The sequence below is a fragment of the Balaenoptera borealis genome, assembly GCF_965194805.1.
Source record: "Balaenoptera borealis genome assembly, chromosome: 20".
Classification (NCBI taxonomy): Eukaryota; Metazoa; Chordata; class Mammalia; order Artiodactyla; family Balaenopteridae; genus Balaenoptera; species Balaenoptera borealis.
The window spans coordinates 52,836,420-52,853,350 of record NC_138879.1 but is presented as its reverse complement, the minus strand read 5'-3'; the positions used below and the strand labels follow the sequence as shown (position 1 = coordinate 52,853,350).

The 16,931-nt window shown below is 48.0% G+C and overlaps 3 protein-coding genes across 24 annotated transcripts in view; 1 reads left to right on the top strand and 2 right to left on the bottom strand.

The window, feature by feature from the left end:
* Positions 1 to 8,370, bottom strand: part of CHD3 (chromodomain helicase DNA binding protein 3) — a 25,283-nt gene extending 16,913 nt beyond the window's left edge. For 8 of the 19 annotated variants that reach the window (XM_082371621.1, XM_082371622.1, XM_082371619.1 and 5 more), the window contains exons 1-7: positions 8,063 to 8,370; positions 3,372 to 3,484; positions 2,712 to 2,882; positions 2,344 to 2,468; positions 789 to 1,072; positions 435 to 565; positions 124 to 274 (exon numbers count right to left, since the gene is read on the bottom strand). In XM_082371621.1, coding sequence (XP_082227747.1) covers positions 124 to 274; positions 435 to 565; positions 789 to 1,072; positions 2,344 to 2,468; positions 2,712 to 2,882; positions 3,372 to 3,484; positions 8,063 to 8,336 — 1,249 coding nt within the window. In that variant the 5' untranslated portion in view covers positions 8,337 to 8,370. Of the gene's footprint in view, positions 1 to 123; positions 275 to 434; positions 566 to 788; positions 1,073 to 2,343; positions 2,469 to 2,711; positions 2,883 to 3,371; positions 3,485 to 4,459; positions 4,634 to 8,062 lie in introns of those variants that run through there. The other 11 variants (XM_082371605.1, XM_082371623.1, XM_082371616.1 and 8 more) reach the window with 5 other exon arrangements.
* NAA38 (N-alpha-acetyltransferase 38, NatC auxiliary subunit) overlaps positions 7,804 to 16,931 on the top strand; it is a 24,604-nt gene continuing 15,476 nt past the window's right edge. For 2 of the 3 annotated variants that reach the window (XM_082371643.1, XM_082371641.1), the window contains exons 1-2: positions 7,804 to 7,964; positions 9,817 to 9,914. The gene's annotated coding sequence lies outside the window, so the exon portion shown is untranslated. The remainder of the gene's footprint in view (positions 7,965 to 9,816; positions 9,915 to 16,931) is intronic. The other variant, XM_082371644.1, reaches the window with a different exon arrangement.
* CYB5D1 (cytochrome b5 domain containing 1) overlaps positions 9,921 to 16,931 on the bottom strand; it is a 21,433-nt gene continuing 14,422 nt past the window's right edge. The window contains exon 4 of one of the 2 annotated variants that reach the window (XM_082371638.1): positions 9,921 to 16,696. In XM_082371638.1, coding sequence (XP_082227764.1) covers positions 16,592 to 16,696 — 105 coding nt within the window. In that variant the 3' untranslated portion in view covers positions 9,921 to 16,591. The remainder of the gene's footprint in view (positions 16,697 to 16,931) is intronic. The other variant, XM_082371639.1, reaches the window with a different exon arrangement.

Genomic DNA, 16,931 nt, shown 5'->3' with positions numbered 1-16,931 from the left:
ATGTGGGAGGGGAGAGAAAGAGAAAAGGGTTCAATAAAGAAGTCAAAACTACAAATAAGAAAGACAACGAAGGAATGAAAGGAAGGCTGAGTGACAGGACTGCACACAGCTGACACCGCTTACCCTTCTTCTTCTTCCTTCCTGGCCGGCCTCTCTTTAGTTTCTTGGTGCGGACAGGGCCATCAGGGCGGCCTGAGGCACTGTGGACACTGCCACTGTCCAGGTCTGACTCCTCAGCCTCTGGTTCAGGGCCCTCGTCACTCTGGAAAACATACTGCCCATAGCCCCCGTGGCTGTCAGAGAGGCCAAATGGATTCCACTCCCCTCCCCAGGCCTTGGGCTCCCGCTCCAGCTGCCCTCATGGACCCTTGTGTCTGGACCCCCAGCCCCTGACCACACCCCAGAAGTATAATGGACAGGGAGGGGCCACTCACCGAGCCTCCCTTCTTCCTCTTGCCACCCAGCAGCCCTAGTTTGATCTTGAGTGGTGCCATCTTCTTTCCCCGAAGCTTCTTGCGTCCATCAGGCACTCGGGGACTCTTACTCCGCCTCTTGTGGCCTGGACCTGAGTGAGGAGTGGGGTGACAGAGAAAAAGCCGAGGTCATGACATCCAGGAACAATGGAGGCCATAGGGTTTCTGGACCTCTCTGTGGGCTATGGTTTCACTGAGACCCCTTCCTGGACAGCATTTCTTCTACAACAATCAGGGCTGAGTTCTGGACTATAATTTGAGAACATGCGGTTTAGAGGGTGGGGTGACAGTTGTTCCAACCAGAGGGTTTCTTACCTTTGCCCTCTTTGGTTTTGGCTCTTCGGATGGGTGGGGGCTGGATATCAGCAGCAGGGGGTGGTGGAAGGGCGGGGGGTCCGGAAGGTGCTATGGGGGTGGCCGATGAGACAGCAGCTGACACCTGCTCAGCTACAGCTGCGGCCGCTGCTGCCGCCGCTGCCGCCACAGCAGCTGCCGACCCCTTGAAGGGGTTGTTGGCGCTGAACTCTCTCCACTTGGCTCCAAGGATGGTCATCATCTTAGACATTGGGATCTTAGGATTCTTCTTAGCGATCAGGGGCCTGAAAATATAGAAGCAAGACACTCGGACCCTTCACAGATGGTTTGGGAATACTGTCATTTCCCCTCGCCAGTTAAGTCTATGTACCAGCTAGGATTCCTAGGTGGTGAAAATACGTCCTATGAAGAATAACATCAATTTTGAAACAAAGAAATAAAAAGTTTAAGAAGGAAAAAAAAGTTAATAAAACAAGAAAAAAGTAGGAAGAAGAAAAAAAAGGCAAAATAAAATTTAAATGCAGATTAAAAAGGATTAAAAAAAATATGAGATTAATAAAAAAGCTCTACTTTGGACAACTACTTTACAGTTCGTAAAACACCTCCACACACATAATATCTTATTTCGTCCTCACAATACTACTAGGAGTTGCTATGAATCTCTGTGTTTTTCTAAAGAGTTCCACGGGCCCTGATGAAGGGTCCCATCAGGTGGAGTCTGATGGGCCACACTGGTTCTGCTCTGCGGTGGGGTGTTAAGCTCTTGTGAGGACGTGGGTGACCCCGGTGCTGACAGAAGCACTGTCTTCAGTAGCAAAGCAGTGAGACGATGGGACTAAGGACCGCTCCCAGGGACTGAACACCACTAGGCGCCAGGCACTGAGTGTGCTGAGCTTTCAATCCATCACTCCATCAAATCCCCACAAGACCCCATGAGGTGCATACTATGTGCCTATTTTACAGATGCAGAAACTGAAGATCAAACTAGTGAGCTGCCCAACATGACACTGGGACCTGAACCTCAGCAGGCTGCCTCCAGAGCGTTGAACGGCTCTGCTAAAGTGCCTGCTCCCCAAAAGGCATCTCTGCTGTTCTGTACGCTACTGCGGGAGCCACTGAAGCTCAGGTCCCACTGTCAGCAATGCATCCTCCGTTATATACTGGTGTCTAAGGAAGGGACAGAGGACTTGATAACTGAGCAAAGGAAACTGGGGAACACGGATACCACCTCCCCGCTCCAGTCTAGAGAGAAGTCAGGCAGGGGAAACTGGAACTGTTAGACCAAGGAGGGCCATCAGTCCTCCTGAGAGTCTGTCACCACAGCGTTTTCTAACCTCGCAGTGGTACTGTGACCCCCCAGTGAAGGGTTCCTGACTGGAGTCCTTGGATTCTAGGAGTCCAGGAATTCCCTAAGATGACATGTGGAATTTTATGTGTATGTGCTGTGAACTTCTCTGGAGAGCAGTTTCTTAGCTTTCATCAGATTCCAGAAGGGTCCAGGGCCTCCCCCAAATTAAAAGTGTCTGCTCGAGAGGGCTCCCCGTCCCTACTGCACCTCATGAACTGGCTGAAGGCTTTGTAGTTGGTGAGCGTGTGGTAATCCTCCTCAGAGAACACATGCTCCACGTCCTCCAGGCCCCAGGTCAGAAGCAGAGTTGCCGACGACTTCTGTTCCACCTGCTGGCAGAGACCAGGCTTCAGGGACGCAGGTGCCCAGCCCGGGGCCCCCCACATGCCTCTCTACCCACCCACCAGGTTCCCTGGGCTTTCTGCTTCCTGCTCCATTCCCAGCCCAATCCCACTCCTCACAAACCACAGCCTCTCTCTCCACTTAGCACCCTGCTCGCCCAGGGCTCTCCCTCCCCCACTCCTCATGCCTGTCATTAATACTGATTTCTCCCCTCACTCCCTAATTCTACTCACCTTTTGGCCCCCATCTCCCTCCCCTTTTTTCCGCCGCTTCGTCTTCTTCTCCTTTTTTTCTCTGTGCTTCCGTCTCCGTTTCCGACCTGGTCCAGTTCCATATTCACTGCCTCCACTCTCTGACTTCTCCCGGTACTCATCTCGCTCAGAGCCAAATTCCTCCTCGCTGTCCTAAGGGAAAGAAATAAAAACACTATTTCTTCAGCCCTTCCTTGTGCCAGGAACTGTTCTTAGCACATAACATTTATCGTCTCTTTTGATCTTCACAACAATCCTATGATAGTAACTAATCTATCTTTATCCACTTTTTTGTAGATGAGGAAACTGAGGCACAGAGACCGAAATAAATTGTCCAAGAAGACAGAAGACTGCTAGGCTCTAAATTCATGCAGTCTACCTCCAGAGCCTGTGCTTTCAACTGCTTCTCTGTGCTGCAGGGCAAGTCAAGTCGACAACTGGGCTCTTCACTAGGCTGTGGTGAGTGAGGTTAGGGTCCCAGACCTGGGAGATACAGGCCAGCAAGCGGGGATGGGGGCAGGTAGAGGGGATCAGGCCTCCCTGACTTCAGGATCCCCACAGTAATCAAGACCAGAGAAAACGTAGGTCTCTAGGGATGGGTCTCCGAGCCTAGCTGTAGAGATAGGAGTCCTGAACACTTACAAGCTTCTTGCGTTTTCGGGGTTTTCCTGGCTTGTTCTCCTTCTGCTTCTTGGGTCCTCTTTTTCTCTTCTTCACACCCAGTGCTGAAGGCAGCAGCCGAATGTCATCCTTATCTTTGGAGCAGAGAGCACCAGAAAACCTAAGCCTCTAGGTTCCCAGTCTCTGCAGCCCCTTCCCTTCCTCACCTCCTCAGTTCCCGCTGCTCTCTAGGAACTCCGGCATTAACTCTTCCAAACCTTGCCTCCCTCCGCTGGATGCAAACAGAGAGTGTTTCGAGTACTCTGGGATGCTCGGGTTCTGAATGGGAGGTCAGGGGTCAGAAGGGAAGAGCAGCCAAACCACTCCCGTCTCTCCCCTCCTACTAACAAGGGACCAGGCTCTAGGCCATGGGCTCTGACTGTGGCAGGTCCTTTTAGTCGCCGCCAGGGCTCCTCCTGCCTTCCCCCTCACTTAGCCAGCTGGCATCCTGCCCAGGAACTGGGGAAGCCATGCCCAGCTGCTGGCCTGGCCTGACCCCAGCTCTTGGAGTGGGGAGACACAAGCTGGCAGCTCCCTAAGCCAGATGCTGAGAAGGCAGAGCCAAAGGTGGACACCTGGGTTCTCACACTAACACCCTGGGGCCCTGACATCCTTTCTGTGAGGAGGAAGGCCTCTATTTATATTTCCTCAGATAATCACCAAGCCTCCTGTCACCCCAGCACAGCCCTGGAGGAAAAGAAATCCTCAGTCAGGCATGTTTACTTCTTGCCCACAGGATCATAGTGTCTAGCTCCTTTGTCACACCCTAACCCCATCGAAGAAGATCTCCACAATTACCTAAACATTCCTCCTCCTCCCAAGGAGACTGGAATGTGCCTCCAAATCTATATACTCCTCCCTGTTCCCTTTGAGAACTCAGGGACCCTGCCTTTTGTCCCCTGGTCTCACCCTTTGTCTCCAAATTTAGTCCCAGACATCCTAACCCATTCATATATAAGCAGTATGGGAGACCCACACAAAGACACGGGCACAGACACACCCCGCATATGCATTCTCAAATGCACAAGCATCACATACTCATGAGCACAAACCCAGAGGACAGCCTGTACCTGCTTTCAGCAGGGCTAGGTCCCTGGCTTTCTCTCCAGATGTCTCTGTCAGAGAGAACGAGGCTGGTTCTTCCCAGATGTCCCCTCTCCCCATTCTCCATGACCCCTGTCGGACTGTGGAGGCTCAGGGGACAGAGAGTAACTCCGCGACGAGGAAGACACCAATGCCACACAGACATGAGGCCCTGTTTGGCCTCCCTCCCCAAGCAAGCACTAGATTAACCCGCCAGACCTGTCTTGCTCAGGCAGAGGCAGCTGTGCAGGAGGGGAAAGTCTGGGCCTGGCCCAGCCCTTTGCTCTAGGACACACAATCCTTCTTCCCACAACAGCCAAAGGAAAATTAGCCACAATTAACACCGGAGGCCTTGGTTTCCACTGCCTCAGAATCTAGGCACCTCCTTCCTTCATTGCTACTTCTCACAGCTCCAGCATCCTGTGCCCTCTTGTGCAGGAAGACACTCTAGGCCTGGGGGATTGTGGGAGCGGGGAAGGTGCCTGTAGGCAGCCCCAGGTGTGGAAACAGAGTGGGGACCCTGATAGGAAGTCAGTAAGACGCCATGCCCCAGCAGCCCGCGCTCCCTCACCCCAGGGACCGCGGCTATTATGAACATGGAAACGGAGGCCGCCGGGGCAGAGGCAAGGGCAGGCCAACTGGCTAAGGATCAGGGAAATGGCCTCGGTCTCCACCAGCTGGGGGGTGGGACACAAGCCCTGGGACCTCGCAGCCAGTTCACTCCACTCCCCACCCCAGCGGGAGGTTCCCGAACTTGGGAAGACGGCGGTGGTGCGGAGAGGCAAAGGAGACGGCGAGAAAAGGGAAGGGAGGGCAAGAAAGCAAATCTAAGTCCCAACCTCTGTCTCACCAGCCACTCAATGCTGGCCTGGAGCCCAGACTCTCCCACATCCCGGCTCAGATCTCGGGAAGACGGCGAGGGAGGAGGGCGGCGAGGAGGGTGGGCGGAGCCTGGCGAGCCAGAGGACGCAGGAGGAGCCTCGCAGCGAGCCTCGCCTCCCGCCCGCCCCTCTCTTCTTCTAATCTCACCATCAATCTCTCACACATATATTTATTTTTTCTCAAATTCCCCTCCCTCCCCCACAACGAACCACCATAATAGGTCTGCTGCACATGCGTATTGCATGCAGGGGGTGGGTTTGTATTTTCAGACCTTTTGCAAAGAAACTACCAGAATTTTCCGCACCACCCACAACCATTCCCCACCCCCACCCCCAAGGAATCACATCTATATATTATGTTATATTATTTCTCTAGACTTGCCAGAAGGGGGAGGGAGAAGAAATGAGTTTTTGGCTTCCTGCTCCCTTCCCCCATCAGCACGAGTGCTATTATTTTAAACGTTTAACAATGTACGGAGACTGAAGAGGGGGGAAGGGATAAAATTGGTCTTGGGTAAGAATGTAAAACAAAATGGTGATAATCAAAGCCGTCAGAATGAAAAACAATAGAAACCTCTAACACGTATAAATTCATCTTCTAGAGGAGGACGAGAGAGGGCAGCCTGAACATATTGCCTCAGAGGAGGGTTATTTTGCCCACACTTAGGTAGACAGAAATAATGGGCAGACTAAAAATATTTTCCTAAAGTTTTACCTCAAAAAGTCATCTGAGAGGGTGTATCTGGGTCACTCGTTTGACTTAGAGGGCTGAAAGGGAGATAAAATTGCCCAGGGAGAGAGAGTAGGTGGGTTTTCATTTCAAATACACAATTTTAAAAACATTTCACGATGCTTAGAAAGCAAAGGGAAAAGGGGAGGGAGTATTGACACAAAGACCCATCTCGACCTCAGATTCTTTCATGCCCTCCCCTTCACAGACCCAAATCCGGGATCAAAAACCCCCAAATACCACATTCCAAGTTCGGAATACACATAAGCGAGAGCTGCTAATGCTCTAACTTAACCTGACATCCTTTCTTCCTCTCTTTTTAGCACCTCTGCTGTCTTCCAGGCAATCCCCTACCCACAATTCTTTATTCCTTCTCCCTTCTGCAAAATCAGTGGGCTCTCTGGGATAACTTTTAAAAAACTTTTCCGGTTTTCGGACCAGCCTGGTGGGAGGGGAGGTGGACTTTATCCTGTTTCCATTAGATACACATAGCCCTCCTCCCCCGGCCCAAGAAAGCACCCCACAGTTCCTCAAAGGCTGTCTCAACTAGACAGGAACATTTGCCACTGAAGCCACACAGATCAATATGACAGTTTTACAAAGAGTATGATGTTAGACGTTTTGAAGTTTGGTGCATTTGTGCTGCACCGCACCAAGAGGCCTGGGGGTGTGAACACCCGAAAGATGCTCACTTAGAGTCTATTCTGAAAAACACTATCTGAACACTCTGGAGGGTGGCCGGAGTGGGACCACTGCTGGGCCCCCCACGCGAGGCAGTGATCAGGCCCCTCCACCGCGGACGGAACTGCCCAGACAGTGCGGGTGACTTGTCATCCCCGGGGAGGGGTGCTGAGTGACGGTCAAGCTGCAGAACAGCTGGGTGGGCAGTTCACGCCCCCCAACGTGGTCAGGGTGTGGGTGGTTTCAGCGGGAGAGTGAGTGACAGTGAATGGCAGCCACGTGAGAGTCACAGCTTGGCAGCTCGGCCACCCCAGACTGTCGGGGTCATGGGGTGGGGGCGCACTTGACACAAAAGAGCCCAGAGCAGAGGAGAGATAAAGGGGGTGGGATTGGGGGCATCTGGTTTTCCAGACACTCTCCTCTCTCCTCCCTGTCCCCAATTTTCAATGACTGCTCTCCGTAGTACGAGCCGGAGAGAGGGGGCAGGAGCCAGTCTCATTCCAGGAAGTGGTCCGCGTGGAGTGTGGCCACCACCTGCCCCTAGTCGTCAGCCGCCCGCAAACATTCACCCGACCCCTCCCCCACGTGCCACCGCACGCTCCAGAGTTGGCGGGCACCGAAGTCCCCGCAGGTGGGGGGGGGTCCGATGGCCACCCGCCCCCCCCCCCGGTCTTCCCAACTCCTGACGAGGGGGTGAGGGCCGCGGTCCGCTCCTCGCAGGCAAACCCCACTTCGCCTCGGTCCAACCCCACCGGGGCCGAAGCCCCAGGGGCGCCCGCTCGGCCGCCCCTCCCCCACGCGCCCCTCCCCCACGCCGCCGTCCGGCCGCCAGGGTCTCCGCGGTCCCTCGCGCGGCCAGGGAGGGGGCCCTGGCTTCGCCTCGGCCGTTTCCTGCCTACCCCCTCCCCGCCGAGGGTAAAAAAAAAACTCTCCTCCTCCTCCTCCCCCGAAAGCCGCGACCGAGTGGCCCGGTCCGCGCATGCAGCTCGCGCCCAGCGCTCTCCAACCCGGGCGGCGGCGGCGGCGGCGGCGGCGGCGGCGGCGGCGGCGGCGGCGGCGGGGGAGGGGTGCGGCGGGGGAGGGGAGGAGGCCTGGCCCGGCGGCCGCCGCCGCCGCCCGCCCGGACCGCCCGGACCTCCGCGGGGCGACGGGCCCGAGACGGCGCCCCGCGCCCCGGATTCGCCTCGGCTCGGCCGCGCGGTGGGTGCCTCGCCCCCGCCCGGGCCTCGCGCGCCCGCGGCTCCGGCTCGGTCTGGGGCGGGGGGGGGGGGCGGAGGGGGGAGTCAGCGGCCGCTTACCTGGCGGCGGGGGCGGCGGCGGCGGCGGTGGGGGCAGCGGCGGCGGCGGCGGCGGCGGGAAGAGGTGGCAGCCGGGGGGGCTGTGGCGGTCGCGGCCCCGGTCGTGGCCCGGCCCGCGCCCGAGTACTCCCTCGTCGTCGTCCTCCTCGTAGTCCTCGTCGGCCGCCTCCACCTCCTCCTCCTCCTCGTCGCCCTCTTCTTCCTCCTCTTCTTCCTCCTCCGACACCACCATCTCCTCCTCCTCCTCCTCCTCGTCCCTCAGAGGGGAAGCCATCCTGTGGCTCTGGCCCCCCCACCACCCCCCCACCCACCGCCCGCCCGCCTCCCCCACCGCTACCACCACCACCTCCTCCTCCTCCTCCTCCTCCTCCTCCTCCTCCTCGGCGGCGGCGTCCTCCTCCTCCTCACCGCCTCCCCCAGCCCCCAAAACCCCCGGGCCACCCCCCTCCGAAACCCCCCCCTCGGGGCCGCCGTCTGACGAGGGGGGCCAAACCACCCCCAAAAATTTTCTTGGGGAGAATTGAGGACTTTTTTTTTCTTCTCTCCTTCCTCCCGAGAGAACAAGAGAAGGGGATTAAAAAAATATATATATATATAAAAGTTTTCGACTTCTCTCTACCCCCCTCTCCGTTGCTTTAAATATATTTAAATTCTGAGGGGGGCGCTCAGAAATATTTCTCAGAGCTGAGGCACTAAGATGGCCGCCTGGAAATTATTTTTAAAACAACCCCCCCTGCAGCACCGCCACCCCCTCCGTGAAGAAAGGGAGAGGGGGGAAAAATCCCCTTTTAAAACAAAATGGCTGGCTTAATATTTCATTTTTCACCCCCCCCATTCTCCTCCCTGTTATACCCCCATCTCATAGCCTCTACCCAGAAACCCACAAATTTCTCCCTTTTTTATAACTGATTAGTGCACAGATTAATAGAGATATTTTCCTTGTGTACTGAGTGTGTGTGTGTGAGTGAGTGTGTGTGCGCGTTGGGGGGGGCATGAAGGATTTCTGCATAAAACAAAAATGGCTGCTGTGACTAACTCCCCCCTTATAAAAAAATATTTGAGGGGGGGCATTAATCAGTACTCATGCTCAGTCTGACATCAGCATAAATTGTTAAAGGTTAACTAGTTAGATACTAGTCCAACTAGATTTAAATTTTTTTTTTCTTTACTAGTCTCTTCCTCCCCACCTCCCTTCTCTTAAAGAAAAGCTTTTTTTTTTTTTTTCTGAATACTTCAGAAGGGAGTGGTTTGATGTGAAGGTTTTTTTTTTCCCCTTCAGGCATTGAAAAGGAAAAAGATGAAATATATGTTTATATGTAACTCTCTTTCTACATACCTCATTGAAGTCAAAACGCATTTAATTGTGTATGTTTTAAGTGAGAAGGGGTACTGGAATTTTTTTTTCTTTCTTTAAAGAAGTGATAGAAATCCTAGTGACTTTTGGGGGAGAGATATGAATAGATACGATGATTGAGTTTTTTTCAAAGGAGTCCATGTTTGATTCTCCCCTTTGCCCAGCCTTTTCAGTGATTTATAATTGTAAATTTTATCCTCACTCTTTTCTCCTTTACCTCGCCTTCCCCTCCCCCAATTACTTGAATATAAAATTCATCTGATGTGGGAAATTAAATTAGGGGGTAAATAGAACAGATTTTTAGAATAAAGGGGAAAGAGTTAAGTCTGAAGATTGTGAAATTATTTTCTCTTTTAAGTCTGAAGATTGTGAAATTATTTTCTCTTTTCTCCTGTTTCAGTATATTTCCCCTCCTCCATGATCTCCAACACTGATAGAGTGGAAGAAACTGAGGTACCATGAAAAAGAGAAGTAACTGGGACTGAGAAAAAGAAAGAGGTAGGGGGTTAACACTCACATTTTCATCTGACTTTCTGACCCATGGTTTCCCACTGTACCCCAATGTTTATCTTTAAAGTGGTATCAGGAATCAGATGGAAGGTTGAAAAGGAGTCCACAAGTAGCTTTCTCATCCAGAGATTTGGTCAGAGAAGTCATAAAATAAAACTTGCCAGTTCAGCAATGCTAGCAAAGGAAGAAGGGCAAATAGCTCAGTTCAACCCTATTTCGTTCTTGTCACCCTTTTCTTACTACAGTTTCCTCCCATTCTTTTGATCTCACTTTGACCTTTTCCTTGCTTCCCATCCCATGCCTGTGGAATCATTTCTCTCCTGGGTTATTTCTCTGTCTCTTGAGTATAGCTGCCAGCCACCCAGCAGCCCCTGCAGGGTTTGGGAGTACCTTAAGAAGGAGGGGTAGGTAGGCAGCAACCAGAAAGTAATAGATAGTGACAGGGCATATTTTTGCTTACAAGGTTTAAGTATTCTTTATTGATGTGCCACCCCCCAATCCCAGCTAATGCTCTTTATTGAACATTGATTTCCATCTTTTTCTTAACCTGGACTTTGGAGTTCTCTTGTTTCTGCTCCCATATCATTCCGGTACTGAGTGTAACTCTTATTCCTCTTCCATTTGATTTTGTTACGTCCTCTTTCTCGGTCCCTGTGTACTAGTTCATCTGGGTATCCCACTCTTTCTGTACATGGGCTTCTGTGTACGTGTGTCTTTGTTTTTTACCGAGACTGTCCTTTCTCATCCCTTGACTCTCAGGCTCTGTCACCTCTAAGTGACTTTCCGTCTCTGTCTTCTTTCTGTTTACTTCTGTCTTCCAGGCTCTGACTGCGTGTGCCTCTTCCTCATGTGTGCCTGACTCCCCCTCTTTCTGGCCTCTCTGTGTGTGTCTGGGAAGAGTGTCCCCACGTGCATGTGGGCAGCCCTGCGCATCATGCTGCGCCCTCTCCCTCTGTGCTGAGCGCCTCTGCCTGCCTGCCTGCCACGTGTGCCATGAGCTGCAGGTGTGGGGGGCGAAAGGTGGCTGTGTGCATCCCTGTACAAACATTCATCATTCTCTCGAGTGCGCTTTGCATATGGATCTGTTAGTTTGCCTGATCCTCCCTCTTGTCCATCTCCCCCTCTGCCTGCCTGCATCACCTGTTCTCTTTTCTCTCCCTACGGATCTCTTGATTTTTCTTCTTCTATCCTTGTTTCCGCCTGCCTCTCTACCTGCTTGCTCCTATTATGGTGTCTGCCTGCCTGCCTGCCTGCCTGTCTGCTCCTCCCTGACTGGCTGGCAGCCTGTTTCTCTCTCTGGTTGTCTGTCTGCTTCTCTGGCTGTTTGCCCACCACTCTCTCTCTAGCCATCTGTCTCCCCGCCTGCCTGACTCTTATCACTTTTTTAGTCTCCGTCTCTTGGTTTGTCTACCTTCCAGTCCCTACCATGGTTCCCTGTCTTGGTTTGCCTCTTATCTTGCCTTCTACTTGTTCCTTCTCTTCTTTGTGTCTATTTAGTTCATGCTTTTTCCTGGCCTCCCTTTATGTGTGTCTTCTTGCCTGTCTACTCTACTTGCTTGCTGCTGTCCCACTGTTTAAAACTTGTATCTTTTTAGTGTGTCTGCTTATCAGCATTTTCTCCCTTGGCTTCCCCTATTCCAGCATCCCATCAATGCTGATAGTCTCGCTACCACAGACCTGCCAGTGACCCCCTTGCCCCAAAGTCTTACCTGCCTTCTTGCCATATCCCCTACCCTGCCTTCTCTCACTGCTTGCCTCTGTTTCAGTTCTTTCTTTTTCTTTTTATCTTTATGGCCCCTCACACAGTCTGCCTGCCTCAATCTTTTTGCCATTTTCCCAGTCTCTCCTTGTCTTTCTGCTTTTTTGCTATCTGTCTGCCTGGCTGGCTCTTGCTGTCCACATCTCTGCTTGCTTTTTTTCTCCTCCTTTTTCTATCAGCTTTTACATAGATAGTGCATACACATGGTACAAAATTTTTAAAGTACTAAAAGTATCCTGTATGAGAGCAAGCCTCCCTCCTACCCCCCACTTCCTCTCCTCTGAGGTAGTCACTACACATTTCTTGGATCTTGTTCGAGAGAAGAGTCTACACATATATGTCTGATTGCTTTTTGCTGCACTCCTTCCAAATTCTCTCCCAGTTTTGCTGGATGCTTCTTCCTCTGTCAGTCTGTCAGTCCTCCTTCCTATTTCACTGGGCTTGCCATTTCTTGCTTCTTGTTTTTTTGATTCTGTTTTATGGTACTTGTCTTTTTGATTGACTGCTTGCTAGTTACACACTTTTACTACCAGGACCTGAGGTGTGCTTAGGAAGGGCGTGCTCTCTCCTAATATCCTGTTCTGCTCTGCGTCTGGAGTTGTCCTGATGGCCACACGCCATTGCTGGTCTCTTCATCACTGAACTATGTATTAATTGAGAAAAACCATGAAAGCACTGGTAGTACTGAAAAATACCTTGTAAATATAGGAACAATTAATAAGTACAGATGGTTTGTAAGCTGAGCTTACATGCCCATGGAGTAGATAGGGGCCCACTCTGCTTTTCCCAGTTTATATGAATTCTTTAAAGGAATATGAATCTAGATCCTTTTAGGTTCAGCAGTACTCTTAGGCTGTTGACCTAGGCCTGTCCAAGAAGTTTGTCTTCCTCCTAGTCTAAAAAACTCTGCTTCTTACTAAAACTTTCTCCCTTTTTCATCCTTCCTTCTGGCTCCTATCACATGCCACCTTAGAGATGTTATAACTCCTTGGGGGAAGCACAGACAACACCCTCTATCCAGGTGTCTTCAGAAAGATGATGATAAAACTTCTACACACAATGCACTGTTCTTTCATTTTTGCTTTTTCACTGCCTGTATTCCTGAATTTAACTGTTTCAGCCTCTATCTCTGTCTCTCTCCTCTTTTTCCCTCTCTTCCTCTCTCACTTCTCTTTTCTTGGTTCTGTCTTTCCTCTTAACTGTCTGTGTTGGGCTCCATTCTAGCCTCTCTTTCTGATTGGCCACCTTCCCTCTCTTCTGTCTGATTGGCCTGTATCCCTCCATCACCCCATCTGTCTGCTGGATTCTCCCTGTCTGCCTGCAATAATGTATGTGATAGCACTTTATAAATTATAATGCACTGTGTAGTATAAAACGCTATTATCACTTTGTCTTCTTTCTTTGTTTATTGTTTTCTTTCTCTGTCTGCTTTTCTTCTCTCTCTCTCCCCCTTTCTGTTTGTCTGTCTGCGTCCCTCTTGGTGATCTTGCCTGCCTCTCTGTCTCTCTGTCATTAATTCTCCTTTCTCTCCTTGCCAGCTTGTCTGGGTTTTTTTGCCTTGCTTCTTCTCTGTGTGCTCAGTTCTTGTGTCTCTCCTTCTGTGTTTCCAGGTTCCTCTCTGTTTCTTTTAGCTGTCTATTCTGTCTGTCCTGAGGCCTTTTATATGTGCCTGTGTGTCTTGCTCTCTCTAGCTGCCTGTGTCCCTGCCTGTCAGTTCCAAAGTGGGCACCACTCTGCTTTTTTCTATCTTTCTGTACTTCAAAAAATAAAAATAAAATAAAAAATTAAAATACCGTATAACTATTTGGTAGGAGAGAATTTTTTTGTTTTTAATGAGAAGACCATTAAGAAAGTGAGAACAGGAACTCAGGAATACAGCTGTCAAATGCAAACCAGAAATTAGATGCCAACCCCTGCTGCTGCTGCAAAAAAAAAAGAACAAGAAAAAAATTGTAAGGGACTCCCAAGCCAATAATAAGATTATTTATTTAAAAAAAAGCTAGAAACATCCAAAGCTATAGTTTCTAACCTTTTTTTTGGATCATAGAAAGTTATAAACCCCTTCCTCCAGAAAAACAGTATCTACACAAAATACCACATATGTTATCCTGAAACCTATGGAGCCCAGGTTAAAACCCTGATGTAGGGAACCAGTGAGAATGACTGATAGAGCACAGGCATGAACTCATGCAACAAGATCAAAGGACTGAAAAAGCACTTTGCAGTCTGTGATTTTCTACCGAAGGAGATGTTAAAGAGATTCCTAGTTATCTTTTGAAATACAGAAGTTAGTGGTAATAATGAAAAGCATGTAAATGCTGAGGATTTTCGAGGCTTAATCATGGAATTTTAGAGACAGAAGGTCATCTAAACCAGTGTTTAGATGGCTAAGTAAGGTTGCCACCTGTCCTTTCCTGGGGAGCTCTGTCCTTTGTTCTGAGATTATATATTTCTCATATATTTTTATATAAAATGTGTAATATGCTATATTTATATGAAACAAATATGTAATATATATGTATATATATGCTAATATATTTAGCAGTATATTATGTTTATTTAAAATGTTCTAAAAATGAGGTAGATCTGTGTTAGAAGGATGTCCATGATAGATTTTATAGGGAGAGAGAAGGAGAAAGAAAATGAGTTTTTATACTTCTGTACAACTTGAAAATTTTTCAACATACAGGTACTTGTTTTATAGTTACAAAATAATATTTTTAATATCTTTCTGTTAAGTAATGGTGATGGGTATATAGGTTTGGTTTTGTTCTTAATGTCATTAATTAGCGCAATAAAAAGTCAGGAACTCCATGTTGATCACTAACTTTTTTTTTTTTAATGTTTTACTGGTCACTGTAATCTAAAAGTCTGGGATCTACTGCTTTAATCTAACCTCTTCTAGATTTCATGAAGTAAGAAACCTCAGTCCTTCATGTATCATAGTCATGACTTGCCATATTTACATGCCACCTATACTATTATATGCATACTATTTTCCTTTTTCAATTCACTTTAACTTAAACAAATGTCCTTTAAAAAGCAAATTTTATATAACTAAGAAATAATATCCATAAATCCTTGATTTGATAAGGTAATTATAATTTTCCTGATTTATTTTAAAATACAAATAATTATTAAAAGTCAATAAAAATAAAAGCATCTTGCATGCTACCAGTGGTATAGGTACCATATTTTAGGAAACATCACTTTAATCTAATTTTGTAGGTACAGAAACTGGGGCCCAGATGTTGAAAGGATTGCCTAAGATCAAGTTTGTTGTTAGGGACAGAACCAGAATTTGAACCTGTATCTTCCAATTTCTAGTCTGCTGTTCTTTGTTCTATATACTAAATGACTTATAAGTCAATGGATGTCCTAGGGTTTTAAAGGAACTAATATGTAAAATTGATGGTCACATGTATAACTTATTTATAACAGCTATACTACAGAACTGGCAATGGTCAACTTAATTTATCTAGTACATTGTTAAACTTACATGTTTTCTGATACAGAGTTCCATCTCTTATCATCTACCCTAGAGAAATAGTCATCACACTCGTGCATGAGGTGACACATACAAAGATGTTCATTACAACGTTGTTTGTAATAGCAAAAAATTGGAAACACTCTAAATTTCCAACAGTAATGAATAACTAAATAAACTATACATCAGTCAAGAAAAATGAGTTACATCTACATAGTAAGATTCTTTACTATATTGTTGAATGGAAAAAGGCATGCTGCAAAACAGTATATACATTATGATATCATTTATGTTCAGAGAAACTAAAAACAATACTATGTTTCTACAGATACATTTATATGTATGTAAATTTCTTTTAAAAATTCTGGACATATACATACCAAATTGGTCACAGTGGTTACTTTTGGGAAATAATAGTCAAGGGGGATATTTAGCTTTATTGATAATTTTGAATTTTTACAGTATTTACTTGTGTAAACAAATTTATGTAGCCTCATGATTACATTAACAAATGAAGCCAAATGGGACAAAAAGTAGTGTGATTTCTCTAAAAAAATCATGCCTCACTAATTTCTCGTTCTTTGAGGAGAAAAGTATGGAAGCAAAGTATAATCAATGTGTGTAATGTAGTTAGACTTTAGAGGACATTAGTGAGGTTCTGGTTTAAAAACTAATTAAAATATGAAGGGAAGAAAGGAAAGTTATAGAAGAGCATGTATAATATGGTACCATTGATGAAAGGGAAAAAAAATGTGAATTTCCATAGAATATTCCTGGAAGAATACACAAGAAACTGTAGTCATTACCACTGGGAAGGGAAACATATTTTTTCATTGTTTTTCATTGTGCATCTTTTAAAGCAACTTGAAAATTTTTTAGTGACCAAGGGATTAGGTGGAGGGAGGAGAGACATTTGAGATCAGAAATAAACACACAAAAAAGTTAATTAAGGATATGTGGTAGTGATGATTGCTTTGGGCTGTAAAAATCTGAGAGTTCAGAGAAGAGAGCTCTTAGGGAGGGGAGGGGAGGGGGACTGAAGGACTTTCATATGTAGTTGTACTTGAAGTAGGCCCCAAAACATAACTAAGACCTATATAGCAGAGAGGAGGAAGAAGGGCAGTTTAGGTTGAGTAAGAAACTATTCAGCAAGTAGTATGTGGACCTCATACAGCTGGAGTGGTAAGTTCATGACAGAAAGGAGGTTGTTTTGTTTTGTTTTGTTTGTTTTTATAAATTTATTTTATATTTGGCTGCGTTGGGTCTTCGTTACTGCGCACAGGCTAGTTGCAGCGAGCAGGGGTACTCTTTGTTGCAGTGCGCGGGCTTCTCATTGCAGTGGCTTCTCTTGTTGCAGAGCATGGGCTCTAGGCGCACGGGCTCAGTAGTTGTGGCTCGTGGGCTCTAGGGCACGCAGGCTCAGTAGTTGTGGCACACGGGCTTAGTTGCTCCACGGCACATGGAATCTTCCCGGACCAGGGCTCGAACCCGTGTACCCTGCATTGGCAAGCAGATTCTGAACCCCTGCGCCACCAGGGAAGCCCAGAAAGGAGGTTTTTAATTTAAAAAATTATATCTATTATTGAGAACTATTTCACAGGTCCAAAAAAGTATGTATAACATACATCAACCACAAAGAATATTAAAATGAACACATGTATTCAGTATCAGTTTAATAAATATAACATTAGTAACATCTTTGAAGCCTCGTAATGGTCTTCCATATTTCACATTCCTCTCCTGCCCCCTGCCCTACCAG